The 20,125-nt window shown below is 40.6% G+C and overlaps 1 protein-coding gene across 1 annotated transcript in view; it reads left to right on the top strand.

Annotated features, from left to right (window-relative positions):
- Positions 1-19,651, top strand: part of LOC104466656 (bifunctional heparan sulfate N-deacetylase/N-sulfotransferase 4-like) — a gene marked incomplete at its 3' end in the record, with an annotated part of 32,958 nt that extends 13,307 nt beyond the window's left edge. The window contains exons 2-3 of the mRNA XM_010080166.1: positions 14,570-14,657; positions 19,497-19,651. Coding sequence (XP_010078468.1) covers positions 14,570-14,657; positions 19,497-19,651 — 243 coding nt within the window. The remainder of the gene's footprint in view (positions 1-14,569; positions 14,658-19,496) is intronic.
- Between the last annotated feature and the right edge of the window lie 474 nt (positions 19,652-20,125).

The raw sequence follows: 20,125 nt of genomic DNA, 5'->3' as shown, positions 1-20,125 counted from the left end.
TCAAAGACTGGAGGGGGTTTACTCTTCGCCTTCAGGCAGCACGTACATTTCAAAGCTCAGCAACAAGAGGCAAAGTCTCAGACTAGTGACACCTTGTCATTTATTTACTTAATACAAGGAAACATTTTGAGTTGATGAAACACACATTGGTTTCACGAGTATAGGAAGATGGAGGTTTAGAAATTTCCAAAGATCAAGGGCTTGGCTGAGACATGGATGTAAACTGTCCATGCTCGAGTCATCCTTTTTCTCTCCTTCCAGGATTTCATGAAGGGTAAGAGGAAATTCCCTTCTCTTCCCTCATGTGTTGAGAGTTGATATTACAGTGGACTAAGCCACAGGGGAAAAGAAAGTGTCTTTATTACACTTTTACCACTACTGTTACGGTTTACATTGTGGAACACAGACAACAAGCCCCCGTATATTGCACTGGGCATTCTCTGTAGGCAATAAAAAGTCCATCCACTGACATGAGGGTACAACACGGCAGCACGGTGCTGTTCAAACACCCTTGGAGTCTCACCGTGCTAGAGAAAAATCACTTGAAACAACTGACTAAATGTGTTGGGGGAAAATTTTTGTCTGAATCATGTACTTTCATAAGTACTTGTCTTTGCTTTCCTCTGCTGTTATATCAGACAATATTCTGTGCCATGGCAGTGTAAGAGGACAGGCTTGTGCACGTGCAAAGCTGCAGTTCACCACAATACAACATATATAGAGGCAGATATCTGCCCATACATATACATGTGTGCAAAAAGGCTGGAAAGAGCTCACTGTAGGATACTTAAAGCCAGCGTTTTAATGTTCTTCTGCCATTAAATGGATCAAAACCAGCTGATATTCATCATGTAGAAATATTCTGGGTTTAGTATTTTCAGTGGCTGTTTTGCTGGTGTTAGAGCCCCAGGCGGGAATGGTTCGAGGTGGAGGAGAGAATGGGCAAAGAAGGGGGAAAGCAGAGCCCAGAGAAGAGCTTGAGGAGTAAGGAGGATTTTCTACAGTGGAAAAATCCACCTATCATTCTCATCTTACAGTTGCAAATTCTTTTCGTAATTTGAATGTACACCTTGTCACACAATCCCATTTGAGTAGCAGAGCGTTAGCCAAGTAAAACCCATCCGAACAATCTAGTATTTATAATTTTTAAACAGCTATTCCCACATAAAATAAAATTATGGCCCTCCCCCACAGGTAGGAGAGTAATAGAACCTCTCACTTCAGAAATGAGTCGAAATTTAGTGTAACACCTATAATTAAAAGCTAGATACTTTGCTGAAAGCATTTTTCTCAGTTTAATGATCCTAATTTACGTGGATCCATACTTTACACTCCAAGTAGCTACACAGTTTTCAATGGGAATATTTAGAGAGAAAAATACTAACTATAATGACTGAATTTAAATGCAACTAGATTTAAAAGTTAACTGGCTGAGTAATGCCATTTTCACCTTGCCACCTAAATGCATAAAACGTCTTTGAAACAGGAATTTAAAAAAAAACAACTAATAACAAACAAAACCAAACCAAAAATTTCAAATGCTGTGAGACAAAAGGGTCACAAATATTAGAAACACTAATTTTTGTTCTATTATTACTGTCATCAGACATTATTATGCCTGGAAGACATGTCCTTCCTCTCCGGTGTGGTCCAAATCTCTCACCAAAACCTATTACCTGTGGAAGGTTCTATATAACCCAGGAATGTGTTCTCATAGAAATGGTAACTTGGGGAAAAGAATAAGAAATTTCAAATTTATTTTCCCATTCAAATACAGATCTCTTCCAAGCAGTCAAGAAAACATGTCGTAAAAGACATCAGTAAACATTCTCTGATTAAAAAATGCTTGCTGGAAATGTTTACTCTTCCTTCCAAATAATTCACTTTGTGTACTTACGGCATAACACACCATTCATCCTGTGTAATTTAATAAAGCAGGGATGAGGACCTTGAAGAGAGTGTCAGCATACTTTTCTAATAGGAAATACTTCAAAGATGCACGATGCTTGGGGAAATTCAATGCATTCCAATACCAAAAAAGGTTGCTTGTCAGACACAGCTTTAGGAGCCCTAGGGATAAGTCATCCCTGTCAAGAATGATTTAGCAGGGTCTAGAAAGGGATCTCCATCAGGCAGTAGGAAATTCACACAAAATCTCTTTTTCTCGCTGATGGCTGAAATTCCCTGCCAGGGGAATTCTCACTAATAGGGCGAGGGAGCAGCCACTCTTCTTGCTCAGGGTCTCCTCCAGAGCCTGGCAAGCCACCGGGTCCTCTTCCCCGCTCAGGGGGCTTGGGACGGGCTGGTTTGCCCTGAGCGCTTACGCAAGGTTAAGCTGGGAAGGCCAGAAGGGACTGTTGGGATAATTTGGTGTGACATCCTAAATAACACAAGGCACAGAAACTCATCCAGCTTCATCTGTCACAACCAGCAGAAGCCTGGGCTTATCTGCTGCCCCTGAATCTGCCTTTGGTTGAGGTGCCAGGCAGAAGAACTCACTGCTTTCAGAAGTTTCCTTCCTCGACCATCACTGGAAGCACTGAAATAATTCTTTGTACCTCTCGAAATTTACATCGTACCACTTGAATTTCTCAGTAGAAGGAGGGGTGATATTTTCCTTTTTCCAAATTGTCTAATCCAGAGTGAGCTGAAGAAGAGCAGTACTTCAGTGTTGCTCCTGGTATAATTTTCCCACTTTTTGGAAAGGTATGGTGATACTTTGTGACTATACATCTATGACCTGAACGATTTCCTCTGGTTCTTAGAGAGATTCCTTCTCAATTTTACCTAAAGTGATTAAGTCTTATGACAAAGTAACCTACTGGAACCTCTGAAATTGTTGCTTTTAAATTTTTCGTCTTTGTTTGGTGATCTGGCTTGATTTTATTGAAAAACATACTGACCTGTGTTGTTTCTGTTTGAGAGAATTAAGTAGAAACTTACCACAGGCATTGCCATTTTGCTTTGGATCTTCCAGCTTCCTTCTCTGGACAGCCTACTACACTGTCTTCTAGTACTGGGAATGATAATCAAGCAGTGGTAAGCTGGAGGATTTTCTGGGACAGAGGGATTTTGAACTCACCCTCAAGGACAAAAGAAGCTTTATCTCCCTCTACTCTAAACTTGAAGGATGTGGGGTGGCAGAAGCAGTCTGACCTCTGATAAAAGAGATGAGTGTGGCATAAAACAAGAACATATGCCTTGTGATTCCCATTTCATTTTACAGAAACTTCCCATTCCAGTTAAAACTATCAAAGCACTGAAGTGAGCTTCGTAGATAATGCAAGACAGCATCATGTGAAAACAAAGAAGGGTCAAAAAAGTTAAGCTCTTCTGCAGAAGTATCAAACATCTCAGGAGTATCAAAAAGTAACACTTAATCCTAGTGATTTTTAAAGCACAACCTTACCCATCAAGATTTTGAAAACTCCAGTTTTCGGAATAACTGACAAAAATGTGGAAGTCTCCACAGCACTGACAGGGAAATCTGGGTGATAGGAGGTTCCTAGAGAGGCATCCTTTTGCTTGACAACAAAATTAAAACGTTGCTTTGGCAGATTTCTCTGAACCTGCTCAATTTTAGGGGCTCCAGTTGTAGCACAGTTACACTTTTACAGACTGCAGCCAGATGCCTAATTGCAATCCATTGAGGATAAAAGGGGACCTATAAAACTAACGGACTGATTAACTACAATTTGGGATTTCTGTAAAATAGAAGCATTCCTGGATCATTGGAAGTAAATGGAAAGGAGAGGTGTGATACAGATGTGGTACTTGCAAGTGCCGTATGTCTTCGTGTTCCCATCTATCTCCAAAACTTCTGGGAGTACCTCAGCACAGCCACTGGTGTTTAGGGAGTCCACAGGGACTTGGGTTTCTGGAGCTGCTTGCAGAAGGCAGAAGCACTGTGCCTGCCCAGCAGCTGCTCTGTGCTGAAGTTGGTTCTCCTCAGTATCCCATTGACTTAACCTCCCTGGTTTCTCATTTTTGCAGACAGGGTGGCAATGGACAGACTTGCAAAGGCAAAAAAACAAACAAACAAACAAACAAAAAAACAACACCAAAAAAAAAACAAACCACACCACCAAAACAGACCACAGACACATCTGGTGTATAGGTGCTAGAAGTGATGTCAAAGGTACAGCGAAGTGATTTGAGTGAACAATTTGAGATTCCCGTTACCAACTTTAGAAGGGGTTATAAGGAAAAATAGCCATTAAAGGTAAGAAAGACAATAAAATTAGAAAAGTCTGCACAGGGAAAGTATGAGTTTAAAAACACTTGCTCACAGACAAAAAATTGCCCAAGAGAGCCGTGTTTCTCCTCTGTCCTTCTGCATTTGGATATTTTTGGACATTGTTTTTTTTTCCACTGACAGCAGGAACAGGAACAGAGAAATTAGAAATTAGCAAACCCGAAAGCTTTAGAAACCCTTAATTCAAACATATGGAGACACCCTCTTAGAAGCCAATACTTACGCCCATCATCACACAAACACACCCATTCTGAAAACTGAAGGACAGACCTGAATTTTGAACATATCATCGCTGTTCCAATCTCTCCTATATCATTGAATGGGTGTTTAAAAAAAAAAAAAAGCCTACTTCCACCACAAAGCATATAATATCAGTCAAGTCTTAAGCAGTAAATTTAATGTAGAAATTTGAGATTGCTTGTAGGAGTTCAGAATTTTGAGATAAAAGTCCATAATGCTAATTTTAAGGAATTTTTATTTTTATGACAAGGTTACCCAAGTAAATTATTTCCAAAGGCAGTAAAGCAGCAGAAAACCACTCTGATTAAACCTTAGTACAAATCCATAAATTAAAAAAGATAAATACAGTAGCCTCCATTAGTCCAGTCCTTAAATAATTCATAACAACTGAGTGCCCACATATAACAGGATGGGGTTTTTTTTGTTGTCGGTGTTTTTTTGCTTAAAGAAGCAATTCTCAACAACCAAGAAACAAGAGAAAGAAGGGTAGCATATACAGCTAGAAGCAAATGCAGTTGTTTGTGTTACGTGTCCTTTACTATGTATTTGTGTTGTGCCAAAGAAGGGGAGACTTTGATCTTTGTTTGGCATGATCTAAACATTCCTTGAGAGGAACTGTAAATAGCAGTCTATGTGTTTTACTATTAGTGACATGCCGCACCACGACTGTTCACTGCAATATGCTGCAACATGATTGCAATCGCTGAACATGAATTTTTTATTAGCATACTATTTTAATCTTGCTGTTGTCCCTTTAAAGCCTTAAGATGGTTTCCTGTTCAATACTTATTTTAATTTTTTTGTGTGTGTGTGAGATTGATCGGAGCTAGATGATGGTTCTGCCTCTGCCTTTCTGGCCTCTCTCATGCTAGCACTCCAACTGAATTACAGACGGACAAACTCCTCCTGAAGACATTGACATGGGGCGAGACACGAGAAGCACCTCTTCTTGTACTGGCCAAGCAGACCTGCAGCCGTAGGGAGCAGGGGAGCCAGGGCTCTCTAGGGACCACACAACCTCTGAAGGGAGGAATCTCACACTTCAGCATATTTTCCAGCATGGTCTGCAGCAACAGGAAGAGGAAAGGTTGATGGACATCATGTAGATTCTCCAGTCCCTTTCCAGAAAACTACAGCCATTAAATTCCAGTTCAAATAATAAACAATTAGTTTTGAGGTTGCTAATGTTGATATTGCTGTGACGTTATGAACAAGGAAGAAGGGGCCATGCCCTTGCAAGGACCCTGTACCTGGCTTGTAAACTCATTCAGGGAGCAAAATACTTACACAGTTTCTGCTGAGTGGGCAGGTGGCCTTGGAAGAAGTTGGGAGAGCTATTTCAATTAGACAGCATTCCTGATCATGTTGTTTGTTTTAAAAACTAGACCAAAAATCCCTCATCTACAGCTGGCAGATTACCTGCTCCTGAATCCCAAGCCTGAAGAGCATTTCTTCAAGAGATTTATTTTGCTGATAGTGCTTAAGCTTTTCAAAAATCAGAATTGATAAGAAATAAGCTCTAAGCCCCTTCACTGCATTGCTCCCAGTGCCACAGGCTCCTGTCCCTGCTGCACGCAGCCCATGGGGGGGACCCTGGCCAGCAGCAGGGCTCTCCCCTCCCCACACCCCAGGGAACTGCCACCCCTTCTTGGCTTGGGCACACGCTGGCTTTTCTATTTTTGGGATTTGTCAGCAGATCCAGTTAGTATTCCTAAAAAATCTTGCAGAACTAGTAGTGATTTATATTAAAGACCCTCAGTGATTTCTCAAATAGGCTGTAAATCTTCTCTGCAGACAACGCTGACACAGAGCAGCAATTGCTGCTGACAGGTGACCGCTGGAGCCTTTTTCCCCACAGTCCCCCCAGCAGGTCCTGGGGCTGGTCACCACCCTGCCTAGTGCCTCTGATCTTCCCCAGCCACGTACTGCTGGAGAATTGGAAGGAATTGCATTGGCTCGTGTATATGGTCCTGGTTAATATAAACCCTGCTTTTTATTAATCCTCTTTATTTTTAATTTTATTTAATTATTTTTAATTTATACTTTTTGCCCCACTAGACCGTCCCCTTGCTCTTCATTTGAGCTTTTTGTTGCTAGATTTTCTAACAAGGACAAGATGGTTGGCTATGAACTCCTTTTTCCAAGAACTGAACTGTTGCTGTTGGTATTGATTCGCCTGCACGCACACACGCGCAGCTGGCCAAGGTGCTCTCTCACTGCCAGGGTGTCTCTGTCACTGTCATAGCCTCATCACTCCTATAACACTTAACCAAAAGCCACTTTTTGAACTCTCAAGTGATGTTACTAGCCAGTTAGTCACAAGCAGCTAGTAAACTTGGTGCAACATCACCCCATTCATCTTATTCCGCTGAAACTAGCTGAATGTTTACTGGAGCAGATGCATTCCTCTGTGCTGAATTAAATGCATTTAGGCTCCTGACAGTTTTCTGACTTTAGGATGGAGTTAGGAAACAGCAGCAGAACTAGATCTGATAAACTGCATATTCCACTCATAAAGGAAAAATAAATTCTTTGATTTGCAATAAACATATCACATGAAAGCAGGACATGACTGTTTCCTTGCTTCAAACAAACCCATATATGCTCTCAGACCTCACACTAAGACAGCTGCTCAAGGGAAATGCTGAACAGACTCAAGTAATAGCTCTGTAATAAAAAATAGATCTGCAGTCAGAGCTGGCTGTACTCACCACCATCAGAGACCTTCCTATTAATTATTTATGTAGCACTATAGATGAGCATAGCACTTCACAGAAATAAATACAAGAAGAAGGAGCAGTAAAGTCCCATCTCAGCAAGGCAGGGCAATGGCCGAAGCGTTGCTCTCCTCGCTGGGTGTGGGGAGTGCTCTACAGCCAGCACTTGGAATTACACCATTTGTAAAATGCATTGTGAGAAAAACACCTTAAGAGGGAGTGTAAATCTGTGAGGGCCCATTGATCCTGGGCCTAGTTAGCAGCTATTCCAATCGGTTTTGGCATAGGGTAAATAGTACAAGTCATTTCAAAATCCCATTAAGGATTACACTAAATTTAACCCCCAAACCTCTTTCAAAATCTAGTCAATAAGTCAATGATGTGAATTCTTTACAATCCTTACACTACAGTGTTAAAGAACTTTTTATGAAATTTCTGTTAGAAGCACGTGAAGAGGCCTGAAATCCTCACCAGACAAATCACTGGGTTTATAAATTCATCGCTGAGTTGGGCTTTAAGAAGTGCAGATACAGCTGATTTGATTGTCCCCCTCACGGCAGAAAGTTGTGCTCCAAACCAAAAGCTGAAACTAAGGGACCTGGAGTCCTGGTCTTGCAGTGACTCTGTCAGCAATGTCAGACTAGACATCACTTTTTCTAAAAAAGGCAGGTTTTCTATCAGGAAAACACTGACTAGCTATTTCACACCAGCCTTATAATGGGTACTGTGATTATTACTGTTTCATGGTAGTCCTATGAAGATTGCTTTGGATTTGAAGGTTGCCAAGACTACATCAAGCACTGTCAGATTTTTTTCCTAGCATAGATTTCAGGGAGGGAACAAGAATGGGAAAAGGCAATCAAAAATCACACCCTGGCAGCAGCTGCTTGCAGTGGAAAGAAACCTTGCTGAAAGTATTCTTTGCTTTTTTTCTTTACAAATTTTCAGCTGGAAAACAAGAGAAAAAATACTACTTTGTAGTCCTCCCACTTTCCACAGACCACCAGCAAGTTGCTGCAGAGAACAGCTTGGGAATGAGTCTCAGAGCTATATAACTGCAAAAGCATTAAGGACAGGTGTTAGGAACAAAAAATTAATAAATGCATTAAGAGACTTACTGGTATTAATAGCAAGTATTTCTCATAGAAGCTTGAGAAAACTGTCTTGAAGTTAAAAATGCAGAGAAAATCTTGATCAAATCTTAAAATAATTTTGATTGTAAGGGGTTTCTGAAGGTGATATAGTCTAAGCCCCTGCTCAAAGCAGAGGTAACTTCAAAGTCAAATCAGATCGCACAGGGTCTTGTTCATGTCTGATTCCCATATGACAGACAGAAATCCCCCAGTCTCTCTGGGCAACCTGTCCCAGGCAAAAATTTTGTTTACTAAGCAGTGTATATAAATATCATATATAAAGGAAGATTTACTGTAAGGAATATCTACATTCATATATTTGCATATATTTTATATCAAGACTACATATAAATAAATAGTAATAGTGAGTATATATACATTTTATGCCCACACACATGAAAGAAAAAAAACTGTTGCAGCAGTGGAATCACTACACAGCACTAGGGTATGAATGATGAGACCATGAATGATTATGTTGAGTAATGGCAAGTTAGTCTATTTTTGACAAGATTCTCAGTCATATCCCTCAGACAGTGATGGGGCAATGTAACCTTGGCCATGTAGCCCTGAGATGCCAGTCACTGGCGCATCCTCCCATACTAGAGGCGCTTCCTAGAATGAGTCTAGGAACAATAATTCATTATGACAGAAATTATAGATACACTGGAGAGAAGAAATACCTAGCTTCCCCTGCCTCCGTTGATCTCCTTCCAAACTGTGTGGAGAACCATGTCCTTTCCCGTCTGTCCTCCACATTGCACAATTCTCATGGACAGGCTGTGGAGTAACTTGGGATCATGTTTCCTTGGGCAGACCTACCTAGTAGAGTGTCCCATAGACTGAGGATCCTGAGCACCCTGACCACAGAGATCCCTGACACAGAGATGGGAACCTCCAGGTTCTTGGGGTTTTGCTGGTTCCCAAAATTCACATTCACAAAGTTGCCTCTGAAAGGTCACGTGTAAGACCAGGAGCTCAAATAAAATATTGGGCTTCCTGCTCCATTGTGGGGTAATGTTGAGCCCTGCAAATTTTGGGTCCCTCCGAGGCTTCTCCTGATGCTCTCAGACACATTCAGCAACTTGTGGGAAAATCCCTGAAACACCTGCAGGAGCAGGAATTTTGGTTCAGTTTTGCATAAAAAAATGTTTAGAGCTGTTGTTAAGGACAGTTTGACAATTTCAGTTTTTAAGCTAAACAATGTCTATATTTCAGAAACTGCTAGGAATCGCCACCAAAACCAGATTTTAAGTTTTCACCAGCTGTTCCTACAGACACTGGCCTCTTCTTTCACAAATACTCTTCCCATCTCTAACACTGTTACCTGAGATGTGAGCAGCTTCTCCAACAAGAGGCACATGAACTGATGTTAGCCTGTCTTTAAGATGGTGACCAGGTTAAAAATGCTAGACAAAGGACAAGGATCTGTATAGGAATTCCTCTAATTAGCCAAACCAAAAAAGGATTCAAGCTTCCACTCTATTTTCAAAGATAGGGATCACCAATCCCCTTTACATGCACATACACACAAACACAGGGTTGCACAGACCTCTGTCTCCCTACAAACAGCCCCCAATATTGATCACATCTGCCTCACCTTCCCCAATAAGAAATATGAGATTAGTTTTTGTTGGCTCAATTAATCTGGCATCTGTCCTCTGCACCCTATAAATCATTGCACATGCAAAGAAGGGCTCATGCTTTAGCAGTACTATTGATCCACACAGACCTTCGGGTTAGGAGTAAAGCCTCTTTAATTACTTTGGCTGGCTTTCAGGGTTTGGTTTGGTTTTTTTGGGTTTGGGGTTTTTTTTGTTTGGGTTTGTTGTTGTTGTTTTGGGGGATTTTTTTAACAATGTCTTGGGAACACTAGTACGACGTTCTAGGGTAGTTATCACTTAGCTTAGATTTGGAGTTCTGGTCCTCAGAGAAACACCTTCTACCTCAGTCTGGCCTGCCCATGCTTGGCATGAAAATCAGAAAAAATCATTCTTTTATACCTTCTCTAAGGATTTGATAACCTCTTCACTTTCCTTAGCCAGAGGTGTTTTGACCTTTAATTAAAAGGAAAATTTGTTGTCTTCCATTCAGAAGGCAGCAAATAATGAACTCATTAAAATGAGGTTAGTGTTCAGGCCTTAGAGCAATAAGAGCTGAAGTCTCATTAGCAGCTAACAATCCAGAACATAGCACATAAATAAACCTAATATGGCAGAGCAAAATGCCTCAGTGCATTAAATTTGAGCAGAATCAAATGTTTACAGTCAATGATGTATGGGGCATGAAGTTTTAATGTACTTAATAAAGGAAAGCAAATTGCTTCCTGTTAGGCATGAAATGTTACTGCAGAAATTGCCCCAAAAAGTTTATTATGTAAATGAAGGATAGAGTTATAATTAACAAGGACATAGCAGGAAAATACCACTTCTGCTTAATAGATGCACCAATTATGAAGAATAAAGACACGGCAACTTCAAATCTACAAAAGGTAATTATATGGATTAATGTAAAATACTGCTGAATGTAAATGCAATATAAAGAAGAAACCATGTTTTGTGGGTGTCACAGAGAGAAACCTCATTGTCAAAGCAAAGAATCAATTAATAAAATGAAACCCATGAGTTATGAGCAATTCCAGGCAATTAAGTTTTTTGTATTTGAAAGAACAGCTCAGATTACCTTAAAAAAAATGCAATTTACTTAGCCCAGCACTGAGACAGGCCTGTTTGTCCATGTGCAGGTATATTCCGTGGTTCTTTCCTTGGAGAACAACAATTATTCAGCATGATCTACGTAACTGTCCAAAAATATATAAACAGCGTTCTCCAGCTGTTGGTTTAATATACCCCTATGAGTTCAATGGGGAATCCTAATTGTGTTTTCACATACAAAAAGCTTTCCTCCACTTACAGCTCTTTTAAGCCCCAGTACTCAGAGAAAAAAAGTAATCCCACTGACTCTGAGCAAAAGACACACACAGATAGAACTTAATGCTGTGGTCTGCTGAAAGACACTGAAAAAAAAAAAAAAAAAACCACAACAAACTTGCCTACAAAATAAGATTTGCCTTTATTTTTTTTTTTTTTTAAATGCACATTTCTCTATACGAATTTCCCTCATGCTGAAGTTGTGGGCAGTGCATACCAGCCAAGCATCCAAGGTTCTCCCTCAGTGAAGGTGACAAAGTGGGGATGCTGACGGGGAAGGGCCAGGGACAGGCGAGTCCCCTGGGAAGGAGAGCTGCCAAGGGAAGCTTGAGATGGCACAGGCAGGACCCAGGCAGAGGATGAATAGCTGCGTTCCCACCTGGTGTTGGGTATGATTTCCATAGCCCTTTGCCATCCTGCAAAACCCTTCAGAATAAAATAAATAAATCCCTTCAGCATTCAAAACACCCAGGGAAATGCACAGGGGTTCACCCACACTTGAGCACAGGAAAGGGTGACAGAAGAAAGTTGTCTGCTCTTCTCCTGGCACAGCACTTTCCTGTGCTGTGTGCTGTTGGGTTCTGTACCAACAGGAGACAGTTCTCATTGTTTGCTGTGCAAAATTACCAGGGAAGGCGCTATGAGTGATTAGTAATAGTGTTTGAATATATACTTATTAAAAATAGGGAAAGCAAACCCTAATCACCTAAAAAAAGATTGTTATTTTTTATTAAGGATGTGGAAGATGTTACCCTTTACAAACAAGCACATGGCGACAAAATATGATTGGACTGACTTAGCTGACAATATCTTCTTAGTATTAAAATTAGGTGAGGTCATGAAAATGAAGTTTAGCTGCATATTAATGTTATATGCATATATGGAAACGGCTATGAAAAAAGTCTTTAGGACCAAGCCAAATCCAGTTTGAGTGACAGTTCTGCCCTTTAGGCAGAGAAAAATGTTTGACACACTGCAGGTAACAGGATTTACATCTTAATCCTTGCTCTGTGTTTTTAATGAGACCTGGGCTGGAAGGCTTCTGCCTACCCCGCAGTTCTGTCATCTTATTGAGAAGTGAGCGTGAGGGCAATTGGAGAGGAAGAAAACAGAGTGATATAGCAAAGTTTGTTTCACGTACCTTCTTATGCTATATGTTAAGTGATGATAATTTCTTGAGGTGTTCTTTCCTCAAAGGAAAATTGAATTGATTTTGCTCAGCCCATCAGTCTTTCTCAACACATATCAAATGCTCTGCATACCTTGGAAAATTATGTTCTAAAATATAATGACACAGATTCTATGCTTGTGACTTTAATGGTGTCAGTTCAGTGCCAGTTTTTACCACCTGGGGATTTTCTTCAATATCTTAGCTAACAGTGGTGTTGATCTCTAACGTTTTACATTTTAATGAAAATTTAGTTACATATCATGTAAATACAGTTCCACATGTGAAATTGTCACAGGATTGAAATAATCAACTTATTAAATATCTGCCAAGATAGGCTGGAAACTGTACTGCTGTCTTAATATCCAATGCTAAAGCACAAGATTTACTGTCATTAAGTTACTTTATTCTTTTCCTTCAGCAAGGAAAGGAATTTACTCAGTGACTGTTACAGCTGATAACCACTACCTTTGTTTTACATCTTCCTTGACACACAATAAACGTTTCTATTTAAAAAAAAAAAAAATGAAGGCAGGTGTACGCTGCCTGACAATCTTTTATATGACACTCCTGAGCTGCCTGGTACCCAGACGATGCCTCTTCAGAAAGTGCCTGTCAGCAAACGACGCTGCAGAAGAGACTTGTGCTCCAATATGCATAGTGCCCAAATGTGTCATAATTAACTTCTTAAAGTTAATGGCCTACAGCAAAGGCTGACGGGAGCTGACAGCACCTCCTAACTCATTGCAGTGCAAAGAGCATGTGATAAATCGTGACACCACCGAAACCTGACCTGCTTTGTCTGGCTCCATGCCGGACTGGGATGGCAGAGGCCATCAGTCTGCATCTCAGCTGCTTAAACCCTGGGTTCATCCTTTACAATGGACTAACTCTACTTTTGGTTTACAGTCACAAGTTGAGTTTGTTGTTGTTTTGTAAATTAGACCAGTGGACTGAGCAAAAAGGTAAAACTATTTTCCTGTAACGTTAAGTGAAGTTACTGATGACCATACAAAAGGTAGTCTTCAAATGAGAGGGAACATTAGCTGGACTTGGACTGCGTGTAAACCATTGTGTTCATTTTATCTTTGAACTGTGCAAGAACATGACCGTTCAATCAATAGAAATGTTATTAATAGATAATGGGAAAAGTTCTCAAGAGCCACATAATGGAGACACAGAAAATGGATTAAAATAGAGCTTATAACCCATTCAACATTGGCAAGACCAATAGGGAGATAAACGCACCATCCATCTTACATATGAAGCACATCCAAATTACGTGGGCTGGTGATTCAAAGCAGAGAGATATCTGTGCAGCAAGGACTATCTTTAGAAGCAGTGCAGAACTGACATCCTTAACAGTAAGTATAGGTAGTTCATGCAGGCTGAGACTCTGTCTTTTCTCTTTCACTGGCGGTTGGAAACACATCCATGAAAAACTGGACAGGTAGCCAAGACTACGCTTCTTTCTTCTGTAAGCGATACCCTTTTCCTCCATTTCACTTAGATTGGTTTTATCTTTTGCTTGGAAGAGAGAATAAAAATAAACAGGGATTTAATTTCTGGCATAAGAAAAACGGACAGTATTTCTGCTACAGGTCAAATTTGGAGTTTTGCTCACTTAAATTTAAGGCTGAATTTGGTATTCAGACACAATAAAAATGTTTCTGCAGGTAAGTAAATCCTAACACCTCCACATCTGGATGCCACATAGTACTCCTAATCTCACTTTGGGTTTTAAGTGCATTTTACCAAGCCTCATTAATAACCCAAAACATGAGTGACTTAGTGATTTAGTATATTGCTGCTTCTGAGTGGCTGGATTCAAGTCCTGCCATAGATCACTGCAAATAATGTACAGAATCTCGGTCCAAGTTACAGAACCATCACATATTTTAGTACTAGGGTACTATGAGTAGCATTGCTAGACCATCAAACTCTAACAGAACTAATTAAGCTCACTGTAATGGTCTTCTAAAAAAAGAATGAGCCCAAAATAAATTGTGAAACCTTTAACAGGATCTTCTTTTTTGTATCTTCTCAGTTAGATACAATTTTTAAAATTAGGCACTCCAAAAATTAATATTCATTTTTCTAAATGCATGTTAATTTCTTATTTATTTCAGGCTTTACTAGAGACTCAAAATTTACTGCGCACTCAGGTTGCAAATTTTACCTTCAACCTTGGATTTTCAGGAAAATTTTACCATACAGGTAAGAAGGAACTTCATGCTCTGAGGTGGCTGCAGCTAAATAGGTGATGGGATTTTAAACCTAGCTTTAAACATGCCCTTTTTAAATAACACATTGACTGAGTAAAGCAGTGGGAAATACATTCTCCACTATATTTAGCATCCAGGGTCTAATTCACTGTCCAAAGGGGCAAAGGCAGGTTACAGGGGAGCTTCTTAGGAACACAAAGATGCCCTTCGTGCTCTTCTGAAAGACACATGGTAGTAAGTCTTCAGGTTATAAAGGGGACAAAGTAGCTGCTAAAATCTCCATAATTCCACAAAGGACACAGCAGCACAGAAGACATGTTAAGGTATTTCCAGTATGATAGGTGTGACGAAATATGAAAGATCGAAAAAAATCATGTCTCATAACTTCTGAAGAGGCAGAAGTATTTGAACAGGGTGCACAAGATTCTGTTAGGACTGTAAAGGTAATCTGTCTCAGTGGTGTGCAAAGCAGGAGGGATGATAAAAGGAAAACAAGATGAAAAGAAATTTGTATTGAAACCCCACTCCTTTCACATGCTGTGCAGTAACAAGTTGCATGCATACTTCCACCGTGTTTCTGTGTAAGATTAGGCCCTTTTACGTCTCCTCCTTATGACACTTTTCTCTCTCTTTTGCTCCATTTCTCCACCGCACGATGCCCTCCTTTCCACGCCCTCTCTGCCCGCCTCCCTCCTTTGCCTTCTCCCAAACACTTTGCTGCACCTCCGCTCCAGCTTCCCAGTCCCAGCTGTAATGGGTCATGGGGTGGCAGTGGAATAAGGCAGATAAATGAAGGTCACTCCTCTCAGCCGAGGTGTAGCAGTGTGCTTAACATTGCCCATATCTGAACACCAAGCAGATGAGATTACCCACCTCTTCTATCTCTGTTTCATCACCTATTAGGAGAATTCAGAGGTGCCTGGGAGAGGGGGAGATGAGGAAGAATCTGAGGGATGAGTAGTGAGAAGGAAACCAAAATTATTTATATCACTGTCGCTTTTGAAGTCCAGGCTGTTTTCCCCTTGTGCAAGCACATAATGCTAAGCAACTGCTGCCCAGGAAACCTTACAGACTAAAGATATAGGCTGGAGAACCTGAGAAAAATGAGAGAGATGGAATTACTTGCCTGGAGTCATATAACAAGCCAGTGGCAGACCTGTGATTAGGGAGCAACTTTGGAGACAGACCTCCAGTATTCTGCTCACTTCATCTTGACCTGCCTGTATAGTTATTCCTTCTCAAGATTAATTGGACACACACGTCATACAGCAAAATCAACAAAAATAGCCCAAGGCTCTGAGCTGTTCTAAAGCAGGATGTTGCTCGGTTGTGGCCACCTACGGAGTAAATCTGGTATCAGCCATTGCAGTGTCCGCTGCAGGGAAAGGTAATTCAAGGAGGAGAGGAGGTAAAGAAAGAGAGTTTATTACAAGTACTATGATATACTGGAAGAGTGGCTGGCACAGAACATGCAGCCTTTCTACAAAATCAAACCCCCGACCTGTCAATATGTTTTTTCCTTGTTAATCCCAACAGCTCCATGTGCTGTTGCTGCTCCTTAGTGAAGCCAGTTCCTGCCAGTCCACAAGTCTTCTTGCCCAGTTAACGCTGACCAGTTTCAGATTTGCTACTGCTGTAGAGAGAGAAAACAGGAAAACGTGCCTGTGTGCCTATCCTTCTAAGACTCTCAAGGCTTACAAAACCAGCACAAAACTACTTAATGAGCTGAAGCATGTCCTTGCCTCCATTAAGGGACCTGCCGCTGCCGGTACTCAGCGATGCGTCTGAGTTTTTAAGTGAGCACTTCATTTACAGGCTGGCGGTGGCGTTTTGTCATATCACCTTAGCGGAAAGATTTCAAACTATTCTCCATGCATTATACACTTTATTGACTCATTATAAATAAAACATGGAAAGGTATTCTTTAATTACTGTAAATGTGGCTTGTTTACCCAGAGAGGCTTTTAGTATCAGAAATTCAACATGTTTTATTAGCGCACTGCGACTGCTGTGTCTTATTGACTTCCTTAATGTGTGATTTTGCTCTCCTTTCCAAAACTTGCATCATTTTAAAGCTACAGGAGGGAGATGAGCCTGGGAGTGTGTTGGCAGATTAAACAGTTATACATTTTCATCAGAAGATGTTGCTGACATCTGTACTACAAGTACCAATTCTAGTCGGTATGCCCGTGCACAAGCACAATAGCTGGCACATCAGCCTTACTGCTCATCAGCTCACCACCACCATTCCCTTTCATGGCACTGGTAAACTACACATCGCAGACATACGGTTGTTCACAAAGACTGACTATCGGTCATGCAGTTTTAGCAAACACCTTCTACTTTTTCGTGCTGTGGCGATAGAAATTAAGATGTTCCCAGGATTTGCATTTAAGACTTACAAGATTATTGATAGCAACTTCAAACTTAGTTTCAGTTTTGAGCTCAAAAGAGACTGATAAATTATGGTTGTGGTTTTAAATTGTGGGATTATTTATTATGTGCAAGCAAGCTTTGAATTATTACCTGTGTAAAGTGCATACTGCGTCTCAAAGCAGATGTATGTTCACATCCTTGATTGTAGGCCTAGTGCATTTTTCAGATTTCACATTAAAATGAAGATAGAAAGTTACATAGAGAATGCTGATTGTACAACAAATCAAATCCTCAAAATCCTCTGGTTTGCCTCCAATACTCTGAATAAGGGATTGGGCAAAAATATTTAAACAATGTAAGCACTCGCCAAGTGTTTTACTAAACCCTTTCACGAGATTTTTTTTTTTAAATAACTCTACTTAAGAATTTATAAAATCAAACATCACTCTTCTTAAAGGCTTGTAAAGAAAATTATCCTCACAAGCAACACCACCACCAAATGCTCAAGTCTTTCTGTTTAAGCTTTGCCATTATGGGGTGGGGCTGGTTTTGTTCAAACTGGAAAGTGACAGGTTTATCTTGTTTTTACAGTACAAAAAAAGTGCAAAATTTGATTAATTGCATCTAAATGTACAAAGAAATTAGTAGGAAAAATAGGATTTTAAAATATAGTTTTTAATGATAAAATTATTTCAAGAACCATGCTCTACTTCAAATATTAATAAGGCACTAAATTATACTTTGACCTAAACCTTATGTCAAATTATTGTAGTTCTTTGTATACTTCAAATATCCACTTTTTTCTCTTCATGCCTACCTTCAGTTTTCTACTTCTGGGTTACCAAAGAGATCTTCAATGCCTTCACAGACTCCCATCCCTTTCTCTTCTGTCCTGTCACATTTCCCCTGCACATGCCTGGGTGAACCACATACCCCAAAAAACAGGACAGCATTCATTCAACAGATACACTGTGCAGAAGTTTTGCCTGAAGGCACAGACATTCACAGAAAGAGCAGTCATTGGTCCTTTGTTTTTGATACAGAATTACCTGGAAAACAAGGTTGTTTTCTTTTTCCAGCAGCACTCCCACCAGCAGGAGCAACTTTCTGCTTGCTTGGAACTTGGGGAGTGCTGCAAAGAGGGGAGTAAAGTGATTCAGGGACACCACGAGAAGGTTTCAAAGCAATGCTCTCCTTCTGTAGTAGCATTCTTCAAAAAACATTACGAAAGTGAAAAATAAAAATAAAGAGCTGAGGAGCACCCAACAGCCATCTTTGTATGTTCCTGCCTCGTGCCACAAGAGTAAGCAGTGACATCCATGGAACATTTTCTTCCAGGGAGTTTCACAAAACATTGAAAGGCTTGGTAAAGAGAGAGATATCTATATTCACATTAGTAGACTGAATTTGGCAATAATTTCTTTGACTGAAGCTAAGTAAAAGCATCTAAATGGTCAAGGAACAAGAAGGAAGGTTGACAATAAATTAAATGTTTTTGAGGAACTTGAGGGGGAAGTTAGTGAAATGTAACTTTGCCTTTCCAATTTGAAAAAGCACTCTAGACGTGTGCCTGCAGAGGGTGGAAGTAGCATTGTATAATTTCTCAAATGGAAAGTTTTCTTTGTTATAACCACACATACTTGCCTCTGCCTGAAGCAGATACTCTTCACTAACACAGGGTTTTTATTGTTTGGTTTTTTTCCAAGATTAAACTTGGCAAAAGCTGAATGCTGAACCATAGGAAACAAGATTTGCAACCCCTTTGCCATTACCTCACGTTTTCCACCTAATTATATTTTGAAACTATTGCAAACTTGTTTCACACTTTATCAGAAATTATCAGATTTCAATTTACTGATGCTAACAGTGAGGTAGCTATGGGGCAGGGTGGGGTCGGGAGGGGAGTGGCAAGACCCTGTCACACAGCTCTCTGTGATGCCACCCTGGCCAGATACAACTGCCCAGTGTCCAGCAGCACAAAAGCAGGTGGGTACAAGTTTCAAGGCCAGGCTGGATAAAGCTTTGAGCAACCTGGGCTAGTGGAAGGTGTCCCTGCACATGGCAGGGGGGCTGGAACTCGATGATCTTTTAAGGACCTTTAGGTCCTTTCTAACCCAAACCATTCTATGATTTTAAGTCCATCCAATCTCCACCTTCATGGGGAGCCTGAACTTCTAAGTACTCTTAGTGCATTACAGAGCCCAACAATCAGCCCTTGAAAAGTAATTCGTGTTAGCATTACGGTCAGTGAACGTGATGCCTGGAATAGAAAAAAATAGCTGCCACCCATGGCAATTCACCTCACTCCTTTTGTGATGTGCTAGAGCCTGTGTGCAGCACAGCGAGGCACCCAGGCCAAGGACTTTAAGTTGTCTGGCAGCCTCTCTCGTGTTTAAAAAACAATTATGGGCTGTTGCTTTTCCATGACCCTTCTTTTTCTTTCTTTCTTTTGCAGGAACAGAAGAGGAAGATGAAGGTGATGACCTGCTGTTGAGGTCTGTAGATGAGTTTTGGTGGTTTCCCCATATGTGGAGTCACATGCAGCCTCATCTCTTCCACAATGAGTCATCATTGGTGGAGCAGATGATCCTCAACAAAGAGTTTGCAATAGTGAGTAAAAGTTACCAAAAAGTTCACTAGCATACCTTTGCTTATCATAGCTATGCTTTACAAGCTGTTTTTATGTTTATCTATATTACAAATACATATCTACATTTACACAGGTAGGCAACTAAGGCAGCAAGATTAGAAACTCAGCCCAAAAAAAAAGCCTTTCTGTGAGTCAAACTTGGGCTGAATTTTGTCTTTCCCCTTTTCACTGACATGGGCGTTCTGGAGGGGGAGCAGCCCTTCACCCAAGCAACCTTGAGAGACCACAGGGATTAGAAGTGGTGAAATCTCAGCAGATGTCAGCTGGCCTTTTGATCTTTAGGAAGGGGTTCGCACCCAGGTTATCAGTTTCCTCAAGTCTGGTGCAAACATCCTCATAGGCGAGGGAGAAAGTAGCAGTGAACCCTAGACGTTGTGTATGGTTTGTGAGAAATCTTGAAGCTAATGAAGCAAATAAGTGAAGCTGCTGGATTT

The sequence above is a fragment of the Pterocles gutturalis genome, unplaced genomic scaffold (assembly GCF_000699245.1).
Source record: "Pterocles gutturalis isolate BGI_N339 unplaced genomic scaffold, ASM69924v1 scaffold2059, whole genome shotgun sequence".
In the NCBI taxonomy this organism is placed as follows: Eukaryota; Metazoa; Chordata; class Aves; order Pterocliformes; family Pteroclidae; genus Pterocles; species Pterocles gutturalis.
The sequence above is the reverse complement of the archived record's forward strand: the minus strand, read 5'-3'. Positions and strand labels throughout refer to the sequence as shown.